Genomic DNA, 14,625 nt, shown 5'->3' with positions numbered 1-14,625 from the left:
TCGCTGCCTAGCCTCCCGGCGGGGTGGCAAATTTCAAGAGCAGTTTCCGACAGCAAATTCGACATTGAGTTGCCCAGAGATGGGGGGCCAGGGACCTTGGTAGCATATGGGTCCACGTCCTGCGGCAGAAAGGGTAGATTGCGATTCACATTTCTAAGCTCCTTCTCCCGCAACAATCCGTCTTTCTTGCTTCTCGCTGAAGTCTTGAGCATTGGAAAGCTAGGTGAGGCAACCACCTTTCCTGTGTTGGCATTGGGCAACACAGGCAGATTTTGCCCGTTGCGAAGAATAAGGCTGAGGCTGATGGTGCAAAATAGACAGGAGCTCAGGACTGTTGTTGTTGCATTGCGCACTGCAGATTTCCCCGAAGAAGGCTTTTTAGGGTTGAAACACGTTGCCAATTTTTGGAGGGTAGTTTTAACAAACTGTGTACTGAAATAATTTTGACTGCTTTGTACCGTCGGCCCGGGCCTCGTTTTCCCACCTCTTATTCCCCAGCCAGCATCACGGCAAGGCAGGATCCTGCCCTGAACTCTTGACTGTCGCCAGCAAGGCTCCTGGTGGTCCCCAGCTGGGGACCAAACCCATCCCTGCCTCCTCTCTCTCTCTGCTTCCCTAGGTGCATTACTGGGCCTCCTTCGCCCAGCAGCGTGGCATCCAACTGGAGTGTGCCCAAGGGCACATCTTCACTCGCGGCACCCAGCGGCTCATCCCCCAGGGTGAGTGGGGCAGGGTGGGGGAGGAGCCAGGTGGGGAGGCCAGTCTCCTGCGGCACCCCTTGCGGCGGCCCTCCTTTAACAACGTGGCCCTGCCTGCAGCCGGCACGGTGATGCGCCGTCTCATCTCCGAGTGGAGCATCACGCAGATGGTGAGCGACTTGAGCCTGGTCACGGTGCACCTCATGGCCTCCACCTGCGATGAGAACGCAGACCACCGCCTCGACCTGGTGGTGAAGAAGACCCACCTGCTGAGCCTCTCGTCCCTCACCTACCAGCGCCACAGCGTCCGTACGGCGGAGGAGGTACTTCTTCCTGGTTTCTCTGGCCTGGGGCAGCCAGCCTGCAAACTGAGCCCGTTGGAATCATAGAGTTGGGAGGGGCCAGACAGGCCATGTAATCCAACCACCTGCTCAGTGCAGGATCAGCCTAAAGCTTCCGTAGAATCATAGAGCAGGCAGGGACTAGACAATCCATCTAGTGCAGCCTCCTTCTCGACGCAGAATCGGCCTCAGACATTCGTAAGAATCATAAAGTTGGACCAGACTGGCCATCTAGTCCAACCCCCTGCTCAGTGCAGGATCAGCCTAAAGCAAGGGTAGTCAAACTGCGGCCCTCCAGATGTCCATGGACTACAATTCCCAGGAGCCCCTGCCAGCATTCGCTGGCAGGGGCTCCTGGGAATTGTAGTCCATGGACATCTGGAGGGCCGCTGTTTGACTACCCCTGGCCTATAGCATCCATAGAATCATAGAGTTGGGAAGGACCTCAGTGCGAGACCCTGAAGTGCCCCTGTCAACCTGAGCAGGCAACGCTGACCCTGGTGAATGAACGAGCTGATGCCAACCGAGGCGGCTTGCTGTGTCTCCTTTAGGAGCTGCTCCCTCGCGACAGTGACGACGCCTTCCACACCCACCAACTGCAGCTGGTGGATCTGCGGGCCTCCTGGACCACCACCAACCGAGACATTGCCTTTGGCCTCTACGACGGCTACAAGAAGTCCGCGGTGCTCAAACGCAACCTCTCTACGGAGGCCATGAAAGGCCTCAAGATCGACACGCATCTGCCCGCCAAGAAGTTGAAGCGAGGGCTGCCCCCTAGCCCCCAGCCCCCGCTGCGAGCCAATAGTACCCGGATGGAGCGAAGCCCCTCTGGAGGTGAGGGAAAGGAGGGGGTGGGAACCTTTCTGGCAATGTTTCTTCTGTGAGGCTCGAGTGCCACGGCTTTGCTGCCACATGGAGCGCCTGTTCATCCCATGGAGTTGTTTCAGTCGTGCTTCTCTTTGAAACAAAGCCTTCTGAAAGACAGCTTGGTGTTATGGTGAAGAGCAGTGGCCTCTAATGTGGGGAACCAGGTTTAATTCCCCACTCCTCTGCCACAGCCAGCCAGCTGGGTGACCTTGGGCCAGTCACAGTTCTCTCAGAACTCTCTTGGCCTCACCTGCCTTATGGGGTGCCTGTTGTGGGAGAGGCAATTGTAAGCCTCTTTGAGACACGTGGAGCTGCTGGTCATTTTGGGTACCTTTGGGCCAGTTCCAGTTCTCGCAGAGTTCTTTCAGCCTCATCTATCTCACACAGTGTTGGTTGTGAAGAAAGGAAGGGAAGGTGATTGTCAGCCATTTTAAAACTCCTTCAGGTAGCAAAAAGTTGGGTGCAGAAAGCCAGCTCTTCTTCTAAGGCTTGGGTTATTTGGGGGCAAACCAAAACAGGAAGGTGTCTGGGCTGAACGTCCTGAGGTCCCGTGTAGATAAACCAAATGTTATAATTTGAGGAGGAGGAGGGGTAGGGAACAACCAGAAGGAGAGAGAAGAATACTCTGACATGATGTTGGTCCAGTTGGGAACAAGGAGCATTGTGAGAAGGGGTCCTAGATTGGAGCACAGTCTCGCGTACCACAGAGATCTCAGTGCATTTCGCTGGGTTCACAAGGTGCTCCTTGGGGCAGTTTGCACTGTGGCTGGGATGAGGACCACGGCGATTGTCTTGCTTGGCCTGGCCTGGCCGCCTTAGGCTGACTGCGAAGCCCAGGCCCTACGCTTCTAGGCCGCTGGCCTGGCCTGCCACAATCTGACCCGCCCCACTTGCCCTCCCAGGCGCCTACATGCTGCAGAAACTCATTGAGGAGACGGACAAGTTTGTGGTCTTCACGGAGGAGGAGTCGGGGGTGAGCGAGCAGCTCTGTGGGATCGCTGCCTGCCAGACGGACGACATCTTCAACCGCAACTGCCTTATCGAGCTTGTCAACTGCCAGGTGCCCACCTGGAGACCCCCCCTCTTCCTTGGCATATCACCGGGCAGAGCAATCTGGGTTTGCTCCTGGGAGTGGGCCGAACTGGGTCCAGGTTTGGGGGGGGGGGAATCAGAGAAGAATCCTGTTCCTTGCCCTTCTGCCTGAAGAATGGCAGCCGAATCAGGCCAACGGGTTGCTGTAGCCAGGAACAGATATTATTATTATTATTATTATTATTATTATTATTATTATTATTATTATTATTATTATTATTATTATTATTATTATTATTATTATTATTATTATTATTATTATTATTATCATCATCATCATCATCATCTTTCGATTTATTGCCCGCCACTTCCTTACGGCTCGTGGCGGGTTACAACATTTTAAAACCCCCAATAAAATCCATTAAAAACCCTCAGCAACAATTACAATATAACATTATCGGTTAGCAAGCTAACCTGGCAAGATAGGCTAATCAACCTCCCCCTCCTACTACAAGCAGGTGGAGAGGGGATACTGATGGTACTAATCCCCAATCTCAATCCCAGGTCCCGGGTCCCTGGGGGGGGGGCATAGATGTTAGAACGTAATGAACGTGGCCGTTCTCTCCAATGGGGACCCCGCTGGATCAGACCAGGGGTCCACCTCGTCCAGCACCCTGTCCTGCACAGTGGTCAGCCAGTTCCTCTGGAGGGCCAACCACAGGGCATAGAGGCTGAGGCCTTCATAAGAACATAAGAAGAGCCCTGCTGGATCAGACCAGTGGTCCACCTAGTCCAGCATCCTGTCCCACACAGTGGCAGATCATTTCCTCTGGAGGGCCAATGACATGGCATGGGGGCCAAGGCCTCCCCCTGATGTTGCCTCCTGGCACTGATTGGCACTCACCCCTCTCTCTGGGGTCCGCTCCCTTTTTCACCTCCTCCCCTCCCACTTGGCCTGCCTTCTGGCCCTGAGATCTCCTGTGCTTTCTCACTTTCCCTGTGTCCCCCGGGGACCTCTGGCTTCAAGAGGGCGTGAGCCCTGTTTCAGCCAATGGCAAGGAGGCTCTCACCAGTGTTCTCTTTGGTTCTCCTGCTGCCCAGATGGTCCTCCGTGGAGCAGAAACGGAAGGCTGTGTGATCGTCTCCGCTGCCAAGGCCCAGCTGCTCCAGTGCCAGCACCACCCGGCCTGGTACGGGGACACGCTCAAGCAGAAGACCTCATGGACGTGCCTGCTGGATGGGATGCAGTACTTTGCCACCACGGAAAGCAGCCCCTCGGAGCACGAGGATATGCAACTCTGGCTGGAGGTGAGCAAAAGAAACGAGAGACTGGCGACTGCTTCATCTCTGCTTTTATTTTCGAGCTCTGCCACGTACCTCCAAAAACGCTCGAGCAGACCTTGAAGGCAGCAGCTAATGCCGGTTCCTAGTATCTGGCATTTTGAATATGCAGGTTCTGTTGACAGTCCAAGAGAGCCAGCATAGTCAGAAGCGCCGACTTGTAATCTGGCGAGCCGGGTTTGATTCCCTTTTCCTCCTCCCCATGCAGCCAGCTGGGTGACCTTGGGCTCACCACGGCACTGATAAAACTGTTCTGACTGAGTAGGAATATCAGGGCTCTCTCAGCCTCACCCACCTCACAGGGTATCTCTTGTGGGGAGAGGAAAGGGAAGGTGAATGTAAGCCGCTTTGAGACTCCTTCAGGTAGAGAAAAGCAGCATATAAGGACAAACCCTTCTTCCTCCTGTTGCGCCCAGCAAACCGCTGCTGTCCTCTACTTCCTCCTCTGTCTCCAGGTCAAGAACATTGAGGAACATCGGCAACGAAGTCTGGACTCCGTGCAGGAGCTGATGGAGAGCGGGCAAGCGGTGGGTGGGATGGTGAGCACCACCACAGGTCAGTGTGGCGCGGGGAAGCGGGCAGGCCAAGGCTGGAGCCCCAGGGCCTGCCATTGACCTGCAGGGATCTGTCAGGCAGCCTTCCTCTGGGCCTGGCTTTCTCAACCTGGGTTTCATGATACCCTGGGGTTTCTTGAATGGGTGGAAGTTGATTTTTTTAGATATATTTTTTAAACTGGTTATACATTTATCAGGCAACATGACCATATATGATCATGTGGTCCTGCCCCCTTCCTTTCCAAAATGGCCTGTGATGGGCCTGGAAGGGGTGGGGAAGGGTGGGGCCCTGGATGGGCATGTACACAGCTATGCCTCCAAGCCCTGTTCTGCACCATTGGAACATTTCTGGGGGTTCTTGATCCTGAAGACTGTTTCCGGGGTTTCTCCATGACGGTTGAGAAAGGCTGCTTTGAGCCTTTCGGTGGGACAGGGCCCTCCCCAGGAGCCAGGATGCAACCTTCCCTTCCTCCCTTTTCCCCAGACTGGAACCAGCCCCACGAGGTCCAGCCGATGCAACAAGTCCAGCGGATCATCTCCCGCTGCAGCTGCCGGATGTACTACATCAGCTACAGCCACGACATCAACCCCGAGCTGGCTGCCCAGATCAAGCCTCCCCAGCTGCCAGCCAACCCGGACAAGGACGACCTGCTCAAGAAGCAAGAGGGTGCAGTAATGGGGGGGGGGGGGGGATGCACACCCTGTGGAGCTGGCCCCTTGTGGCACACGGACCACTCTTCTCTCTTGCTAGACTGTGGTCACAGTGGGAGAGAGGGGGGCTGTGGTGGTGCAGGGCATCAGGAGAGCGAGGAGAAATGCGAGGGTCAGGGTTGGATCTGATCCAGAACAGCCGTTTCCTTTTTTTCCAGTCGAGTGCGCAGAGAACATAGCTCTCCTCTCTCGTTTCTTTTCCCCAGCATCCGTAACTCAGAGGTACTGGGTCTAAACATGGACATTTATTTTTTATTCATTCATTCATTCATTCATTCATTCATTCATTCAATCAATTTATATACCGCCCCTCGCTGTGACCTCTTGGGCTGCTATACATGGAAACAGCAGAACTATTACATTTAAAGCTTATATAACAGGGTGAACAGAAAGCAAAATGAACATGGCAGCAACCAAAATTCGGGGATTTGTGCACAGGGTAATAGATCAGGTTGGGGGGGGGGGGTAGATAGCAGCTGGGTAGCAGCTTTTAGCTGGGGTGTGTGGAGTTGACAGAGTTGCCTGGCAAGGGGTCAGGCTGAGGGAAGCCCCTGGAGTTGGTCTCAGCAGGAGGTCTGGTGGAAGAGCTCCATTTTGCAGGTCCCACAGAACTGTTTTGAGTTCCAACAGGGCCTTTATTTTGGGGGGGGAGCTTGTTCCACCAGGTTGGGGCCATGGATGAGAAGGCCATGTCTCTGGTTGATGCCCGGTGAATTTCCTTGCGCCAGGGACCACCAGTCAGTTTGAATGGATAGAACCTGTCACTCTTCGGAAACTCTTTTCGTGGACGTCCTCAAAGGCGCATTCTGTTCTTTGGCCTGCATTTTTATTTAAGCTTTCTCTTTTTTTATGCAGCGAAAATTCTGTCTGTGCCAGGTGGTTCAGAAGAGCCTTTTCTGCTGGGCACTTGCCAGCCAGCGTCCCTTTACTGTTTCCTTCCTTTCTTCACTTGCCACTTCCAGGGGCTGCAGACACCTTCACGCTCATCCACCATGACCTGGAGATCTCCACCAACCCTGCACAGTATGCCATGATCCTCGACATAGTCAACAACCTGCTCTTGCACGTGGAGCCCAAGCGAAAGGTGCGCTTTGCTTTCCCAAGTGCCAGGAAAGGGCTGGGGCACTTTGATGGGGGCAGTTTCCATGGGAGGAGACTGGGTGGGGTCTGCCATAATCTCTGTAGCTTTAGGCTGTGGCAAGATTCGGGCTCCGATCTCCATTCTGCTTTCTGGGTGAACAGTGAGCTGGTCACAGGTGTACCTGGCAGAATTGTTTGGGGAGAGGAAGAGAAGCCTTTTTTTAAAAGCCTTTTAAATTAAAGTTTGTTTACACAAATTAAAAAGGGCGTAAAAGAGAATAGGAAAAAAGAAAGCAAAGAAGTATTAAATTTATTGCATTGATTTTTTTTCAAGTCTCCAGCCAACCAGATTATAAGCCACCTCTACATCAAACTCATCAATTTATACCAAACCTTTCTCAGTATTAGAATGGAAGTTGTTTCTGCATGTCTTTTCTGTAAACTCTGAAACCACAAATCATCCACTCATTTTTTCCTCTTTCCTGCAAGAGGTCGATAAGAGGTTTTCTAGTTTTTCCTTAGCCCTTTCTGCTAATCCGAACTTCTTTAGCAACCAGTCTGCTATTGTAGGTTTATTTGCAGTTTTCCAATTCTGGAACTAGACTAAATGCTGCGTTCAAGAAGAGAAGACTCTCATTCAAAACATATAGCTTGTATTAGTGAGACTAGGGAGACTAGACAACATGCTTTAAGACAGTCTTACAAATAACTGTGGCCCTCCAGATTGTTATGAGAACTACAAGATGTACTTGTGAGTCCCAGTTGACCCTGGGAAGAAGATATTAGAAACAATAACCATAACCGGGAGTTCTGTTGGTCTTCCTTTGTCTATAAGAGTAGCGATCCCCAACCTGTGGGCCGCGGACCACATGTGGTCTGTCGACTGATTGGAGGTGGGCCCCGAAGGATGCCTCCCCCCCCCCGGCCCTTTACTTCATCCCCCCCGGCCCTTTACATCACACTTCGGGTGTCATTGTCTCCCATCCCTCCCAGATGGGACTATCTTGTTGCAGAGAAACAAGCTCAGGGTTCCCATTGATTTGTCATTGTTCATGAGTTAAAATTTCCATGAAAATAAAATGTTCCTTATGTTCATTGTTGTGGCGTGTCTGTATCTTATTTTGAAGGGATGTTTAAACATTACCATAGCAATCAGAGAGCACTAGGGCAGTGGTTGAGAGTAGAGGAGTAAACTACCCTCCCCCCCCCAAAGGGCCTCAGTAAAATTGTCAAGCGTTGAGTGGTCCCCGGTGATTAAAAAAAAGGTTGGGGACCACTGTATAAGAGGACTGTTACCATTTGGAGCATTGATTTCAACAGTCAGCGATTGTGATTCCATGGAAATTTCCCACCCGGCAAGAAAAGACAGTGTGCAAAGAAAGAATGTAAAATTTGTGTAGTGTGTGGACTGCGGGTTTTTTGGGGTTATTAATGGCCGTTAATGTAATGTAATGTAACTTGTTAATTTATGCTATGTGTTTTGAGTGAGAGTCTTTTGTATTTTGTATACTTTTGGAGTGCATCTTCCTACTACTGCATGTCTTGTTTGCTTTCCAATTATGAGCATATAAGAGTCTTGTGGCCGTTGTCATAAACGTCCACAAAGTCCCCTGGGTATTTGGGAACGGAAGCCTCTTTGAGCTGCTGAAACGAAGGATGGGGTATCAGTGTCTGCAAACCGAGCTGCCGGGCTCTCCCTTTGCTGACTTCAGCCTTTCTCTCCCGGCCGCCAGGAGCACAGCGAGAAGAAGCAGCGTGTCCGCTTCCAGCTGGAGATCTCCAGCAACCCTGAGGAGCAGCGCAGCAGCATCCTGCACCTCCAGGAGGCCGTCCGCCAGCACGTGGCTCTCATCCGGCATCTGGAGAAGCAGATGTACTCTAACATGAAGGTGACTGATTCCCCCTGTCATCGCCCTGACAACGTGGCCACCCTGTATCTTTGGGAGGGCGTGAGAGGCAGACTTGGCTCATCCCCTCCCAGTGACACCTTCCTCTTCCCTCCCCCTGGCAGTCCCTGCAAGGTGACGGCAGGAATGAGGCTCTGCTGGAGGCCAATCAGCAGTTGCAGCAGCAGCTGAGCAGGGAAAAGGCTGAGCTGCAACGGGAGAGCGAGGAGCTGAATATCCTCATCAGGTACAGGGGTGGAACAGACGGGAAGCAGATAGAGCTGAGCTCAAGGCTCGCTTGGGAGAAGAGACAGAGGCCATCTAGTCCAGCTTCCCCTGTCACTAGCAGTGGCTGAAAATAGGTCTTTGGCTTTCCTCCGAGAGCTTTGCTTAGTTGAACCTGATTACCCCAGATCCTAGTCCGACACTAAATGCTACCTAAAGACAGCTTGGCAAAGTGGTTAAGAGCGGCAGCTTCTAATCTGGTGATCCAGAAAGTTTATCCCTTTCTGCTAATCCAAACCAGTCCTCTGTTGTAGGTTTATTTGCCGTTTTCCAATTGTGAAACTATACAAAATACTGCATTCAAGAAGCGGAGACTCTCATTCAAAACATATAGCTTGTAATTCCCTCTGCGGGTCACGAGAATTTAGAACAGGGCCTGGCACATAAGAGTTAGGTCAGGAATAGCAAAAGTCTCAGACTGGGATCTGGGAGACCCAGTGTCGAGTCCCCACTTGTGCTGCGGATGCTAGCTAAGTGACCTTGGGCCAGTCACACACCTGCAGCCTTAACCCACCCTCATTGGGAGGATAAAAAGGAAGAGAGGATAGTTTTGTAAGCTGTTTTGGGTCCTGGTTGGGGCACAAAATAGAAATATGACCCATTGCTTTGGCAGAAGTGTGGCATCATGCTGCCGGCGTCAACCTGGACTGCCACGATACATGTGCCTCCTTCCTCCCAATCCCCAAGCCTGTCCCCCCACCAGCTTGTTCTCACGTCCCTGGCCTTGTTGCAGGTGCTTTAAAGATTTCCAGCTTCAACGCGCCAACAAGATGGAGCTGCGGAAGCAGCCCGAGGATGTCAGCGTGGCCCGGCGCACCGAGTTCTACTTTGCACAGGCCCGGTGGCGCCTTACCGAAGAGGACGGGCAGCTGGGCATCGCTGAGCTGGAACTCCAGCGCTTCCTCTACAGCAAGGTAATGCCCGGTGCGGGAAAGCAGGGAGGGCACGGAGTAGCACGAGACAGGCACAGCCAGCCTAACTGTCCTTTTGCAGGTGAACAAATCAGACGATACCGCAGAGCACCTCCTGGAACTGGGCTGGTTCACCATGAACAATCTCCTGCCCAATGCGGTTTACAAGGTTGGTTGAGGAGAGGCCAGGATCTGGAGCCAGACTGGTAATGGTGGTGGTGGTGATACGCTTACCAGAGTTGAGCCCCGGAAGCCTTGTTGAATGTCAAAGGGGCATAAATGAGGCCATGGGTGGGAACGCCTGGCTCTGCCCTTTGAAGAGGAGTCCCTTGGCCTTTTGGTGACTGTCCACCATTTCTCGCAGAAATCTGAGATCGCTCTAATCGAACCTGGGCTGATATGGGTTCAGCCCCTTTAAGAAGAGTACTTCTGAGCATACCCAAAGCGCCTTTCCTTTCACAGGCGGTGTGAGCCTCCCTGGGCCTTAGAACGTTGCTAGCTTTGAAATTCTCATATTAGTCTTATTATTCTGAGCTTACCCAAAGTGCTTTTCATTTTTCAGACCATGCTAGCCTCCCTGGGCTTTAGGAAGTTGGTGGCTTTGAAATTCTCTTCTCAGCCTCTTCTGTTGCAAGCTCCCCCTTCTCTGCGTTGCCTTGCAGGTGGTATTGCGGCCCCAGAGTGCATGCCAGTCCGGCCGCCAGCTGGCCTTGCGCATCTTCAGCAAAGTCCGGCCTCCGGTGGGAGGCATTTCCATCAAAGAGCACTTTGAGGTGAGGAGGAGGAGAGGGAGAGCGGGACCCCACTGGTCCTCCAGCAGATGTGGCGAGCCAAGGAAGGCTGTGACCTCACCCACGGCTGCTGCGCTTGCCCTCGCAGGTGAACGTGGTGCCCCTCACCATCCAGCTGACGCACCAGTTCTTCCAGCGGATGATGGGCTTCTTCTTCCCGGGGCGAAACGTGGAAGAGGAGGAGGTGGGGGACGAGGAGGACAAGTCCAAGCTCGTGACGACGGGTGAGCTCCCAGGACGCCGATTTATTTCAAGATTTATATTCCGCCCCATCTTCAGAAACTCAAGGCAGATTGCAGAATGATAAAAAAATATCTAAAACCCCCAAGGACCGGGGGGGTTAAATTAGTCAAACCAAATCTACAGGTAAACTTTAAAACCCCCAAATAGCAAATTCAATATTAAACGTTAAGAAGAAGAAGAGTTGGTACTTATATGGCGCTTCTCTCTACCCAAAGGAGTCTCAAAGCAGTTGAGAAGCGCCTTCCCTTTCCTCTCCCCACAACAGACACCCTGTGAGGTGGGTGAGGCTGAGAGAGCCCTGAGATTACTGGAAAAAAAAGAAGAGCTGGTTCTTGTATGCTGCTTTTCTCTACCAGGAGTCTTAAAGCAGCTTACAATCCCCTTCCCTTTCCTGTATCTCTGCTTGTTTGGTCCCTTCAAACTCCCCATTTTCATTTGTACGAAGTCCCTTTGAGTACCTGGGCTTTATTGCAGCAGCTCCACCTCTTGCTGTAGAGGCTCTTGAATTCTTGCCACCCTTCTGGGAAGGACCTGCCGGGAATTGACAACCTGGGTCTTCCCACCCTGCACAGGGATGCCGGTGGTGAAGCCACGCCAGCTGATGGTCTCCGAAGACTCAATGGGGTCAGGAAAAGGCATGGCCCAGGGGCTGAACCGAACATCGGGGGTGAGGCGCTCTTTCCGCAAGACGCCCGAGGTAACCGCTCCATTAACTCCCAAGTTGGTGAAGTTTGCAGAGGTGGGCAGAGCTCAGGGGTATCCCCCCCCCCCCCGTGCAGCATTTAGCTTGTCCTATTGCCTTCCTCCTAAGAGCCTCTTGTGGCGCAGAGTGGTAAGGCAGCGATATGCTGTCTGAAGCTGTCTGCCCATGAGGCTGGGAGTTCGATCCCAGCAGCAGGCTCAAGGTCGACTCAGCCTTCCATCCTTCTGAGGTCGGTAAAATGAGTACCCAGCTTGCTGGGGGGTAAACGGTCATGACTGGGGAAGGCACTGGCAAACCACCCCGTATTGAGTCTGCCAAGAAAACGCTAGAGGGCGTCACCCCAAGGGTCAGACATGACTCGGTGCTTGCACAGGGGATACCTTTACCTTTACCTTTATTGCCTTCCTCCAGCACCCGGTGGACGACATCGACAAGATGAAGGAGCGAGCCGCCATGAACAACTCTTTCATCTACATCAAGATCCCCCAGGTGCCCCTGTGTGTCAGTTATAAGGTAAGTGAGTTCTGCGTTGGTGGTGCTGGGGAGGTCCTAGCTTCCATGCACGAGGTTTTGATTTTCCTGGCTGGGGGTCAGCCACTGCTCCCCCCCTATTATGAACCTATTAGGAATCTAGCCATTATGAATTGTTAGATGAGTTCTCAGAGTTAGGCTGGAGCACCTTGTGCCTGACAGGAGTCTTTTGATCGGCACACAAGAGCACCCAGCAGGTTTTGTTTGAAACCAGGGAAGATTACTGAAGGCAGCCCTTTGAAAACAAACAAACCCTGGTTTGTATAAGAGCTTTTTAACATCCAGTGGAGATTCAAGGGACCTTCACTGGAATATAGATGTTGGTTTGACCACCCCGGTGATTTAAAAAAAGGACATCAAAACATATTTTACGTATATCTTGTGCGTGTTAAAACAATTGTGTGTGTTTGATGTTGACCTCCGAGGAAACACATTAGGTCTTTGGATGTTAGGCTATAACTAATTTTTATATGTCTGATCTCTAGGAAAAGTGTCACTCTCTGCTGTTTTGTATTGTTTTTAATACTCTTATATATTTGAGCTCCATAAATAAAAGTCAAATGAAATATGTTTATATCATACAAAGTTTCAGCTTTCTCAACCTTTTTAGGCTCTCAACTGTATTCCAGGTTGGGTTTTCTCCCCCCCCCCCCCGCTTTTTTTGTTGTTCTTTGGCCAGATTTCGTGCCCAGCTCTTTAGGCTTTGGCAATTGTACACCGTAGCTGAGGCCGGATCAATGTTTAATTCATTTATATATTATGATGATGATGATGATGATGATGATGATGATGATGATGATGATGATGTCAGCCATTCAGTGACGTCCAACCTTTGGCGATCCTGTGGCTCAACTGCCGGCACATTTTCCGATCTCGCACCACTTCTTTTAGCTGAATGATGCTCTGACCGGTGTCCCTTTCGATGGCATATAACCACCGTGTTCTTGGTCATCCTGGTTTCCTCTCCCCCACTGAATTGCTCTCTCCGTTGAGTTGGATCACACAACCCGGCATGATATATACACAATGATACACACACATACATGCACACTCCCTCACTCTCTTTCTTCATACAAAATTGTCAAGGGGATTCTGATGAAGCAGTTTTGTGTTAAAACAAAAAGGGGAAGGGAAAAGAAACAAACCCAACCTGTAAACCAAGCTAGGAACCAAAGGGGTTGACCAGGGCTTTTATTTAACCTTCCTGTAAAAAGGGTGTTTTTTTTTTGTTTATGGACATTTATAGAATTGTAAAATTGTAGACTTGGAAGGGGCTTCAAGCAGCCAGCTTGTGTGAGTGCCAGCCCTTCCTCTCTCGGGGTAGGGAATGGGGCAGTCTGGTCAGGCCAGGGCCTTGAACCGCCGTGTCCCGTCTCTGTCTCAGGGGGAGAAGAACAGCGTGGACTGGGGGGACCTGAACTTGGTGCTGCCGTTCTTGGAATATCACAACAACACCTGGACATGGCTGGATTTTGCCATGGCTGTCAAGCGGGACAGTCGCAAGGCCTTGGTGGCGCAGGTAAGGAGGAAAGCAGGGCTTGATGAGGCACCTGGGGAGGGAACGCCCCTAGGGCAGCAGGAGAGAGCCGATACCAAGGCGTCTCTGCAGGAATGGCGGGGAGTGGCTTGCGCCCCTGGAGATCTGCATCCCTGCACAGGTGTGGTTCCCAGGCAGCTTTCTGTGTTTCTGCATTATTTCAGAGGTAACTCCGTGATCCCCTTCACACAGTTTTTTCCTACGTGTATTTATTTTACACAGAGGGTGCAGACTCTAGCGTAGTGGCTGGCCTGCTATCATAATGCTGGAGGAGCAGAGCTTGCACTGGGCTCCCCACCCTCCTCCACCTGTGGTTAAGCATGGCACCCTCTAATCTGGAGAACCGGGTTTGATTCCTCTTTCCTCCTCCACATGCAGCCAGCTGGGTAACCGTGGGCTGTTCAGAGTTCTCTTAGAGCTGTTCTCGCAGAGCTCTCTCAGCCTCACCTCCCTCCCAGGGTGGCTGTGATGGGGGAGAGGAAGGGAAAGGTGTCTTCAAGCCGCTTTGAGACTCCTTCGGGAAGGGAAAAGCGGAGTACAAACAAAAAACAAAAAAACCCAGTGCCTTCACCTCCTTTCTTGGCCACCTGTGAATCCTGCCCGTCTGCCCTTTGCAGGTCATCAAAGAGAAGCTGCGTCTCAAGCCAGCTGCTGGCTCAGAGTCCCGGGGGAAGCAGGAGGGCAAGCTGGAGGGCCACGTCCAGCAACAGGAAGAAGACGAGAAGGCCCGGCTCCTGATCGGCTTGAGCGTCGGTGAAAAGAACCCTGGCAAGAAGTCCATCTTCAGCAGGCACAAATAAGATTGCACAGACAGACCCCGCCCCGGCTGGCCAGGGAAGGAAGGGGAGACGGGCATCTCCAATAACTGACTGTGTTCCCCCCCCCCCCCCCACCGCCGGGGCCAAATAATCGGCTGCGTGCAGATGAAGGAGCACCGCATGGCGAAGCCTGGGCTGGAATCGTGGGCCTGGAGGCTGAAAGCCACACGCTCAGGGCGGGCCCACTGGCCTCTCGGTGCTGCCGGAGCCTTCCCTGGACAGGCCGGGCAGCTTCATGCATTGTTGGTTGGGAATCGGGGAGCAGAAGAGTTTAAAGAAGAGAGTTTATTATTTGG

At 52.2% G+C, this 14,625-nt stretch overlaps 1 protein-coding gene across 1 annotated transcript in view; it reads left to right on the top strand.

The window, feature by feature from the left end:
* Positions 1 to 14,625, top strand: part of BLTP2 (bridge-like lipid transfer protein family member 2) — a 33,616-nt gene extending 18,991 nt beyond the window's left edge. Inside the window, exons 22-39 of the mRNA XM_077311778.1 lie at positions 620 to 719; positions 819 to 1,021; positions 1,591 to 1,873; positions 2,809 to 2,966; positions 4,040 to 4,246; positions 4,735 to 4,834; positions 5,318 to 5,500; positions 6,507 to 6,628; positions 8,358 to 8,513; positions 8,636 to 8,757; positions 9,529 to 9,709; positions 9,789 to 9,875; positions 10,369 to 10,479; positions 10,586 to 10,721; positions 11,313 to 11,437; positions 11,855 to 11,956; positions 13,359 to 13,493; positions 14,129 to 14,625. Of these exons, the coding sequence (XP_077167893.1) occupies positions 620 to 719; positions 819 to 1,021; positions 1,591 to 1,873; positions 2,809 to 2,966; positions 4,040 to 4,246; positions 4,735 to 4,834; positions 5,318 to 5,500; positions 6,507 to 6,628; positions 8,358 to 8,513; positions 8,636 to 8,757; positions 9,529 to 9,709; positions 9,789 to 9,875; positions 10,369 to 10,479; positions 10,586 to 10,721; positions 11,313 to 11,437; positions 11,855 to 11,956; positions 13,359 to 13,493; positions 14,129 to 14,311 (2,694 nt within the window). The 3' untranslated portion in view covers positions 14,312 to 14,625. The remainder of the gene's footprint in view (positions 1 to 619; positions 720 to 818; positions 1,022 to 1,590; positions 1,874 to 2,808; positions 2,967 to 4,039; positions 4,247 to 4,734; positions 4,835 to 5,317; positions 5,501 to 6,506; positions 6,629 to 8,357; positions 8,514 to 8,635; positions 8,758 to 9,528; positions 9,710 to 9,788; positions 9,876 to 10,368; positions 10,480 to 10,585; positions 10,722 to 11,312; positions 11,438 to 11,854; positions 11,957 to 13,358; positions 13,494 to 14,128) is intronic.

This window comes from Paroedura picta, chromosome 15, assembly GCF_049243985.1.
Source record: "Paroedura picta isolate Pp20150507F chromosome 15, Ppicta_v3.0, whole genome shotgun sequence".
Lineage (NCBI taxonomy): Eukaryota > Metazoa > Chordata > Lepidosauria > Squamata > Gekkonidae > Paroedura > Paroedura picta.
This window is presented reverse-complemented; position numbering and strand designations above follow the sequence as displayed.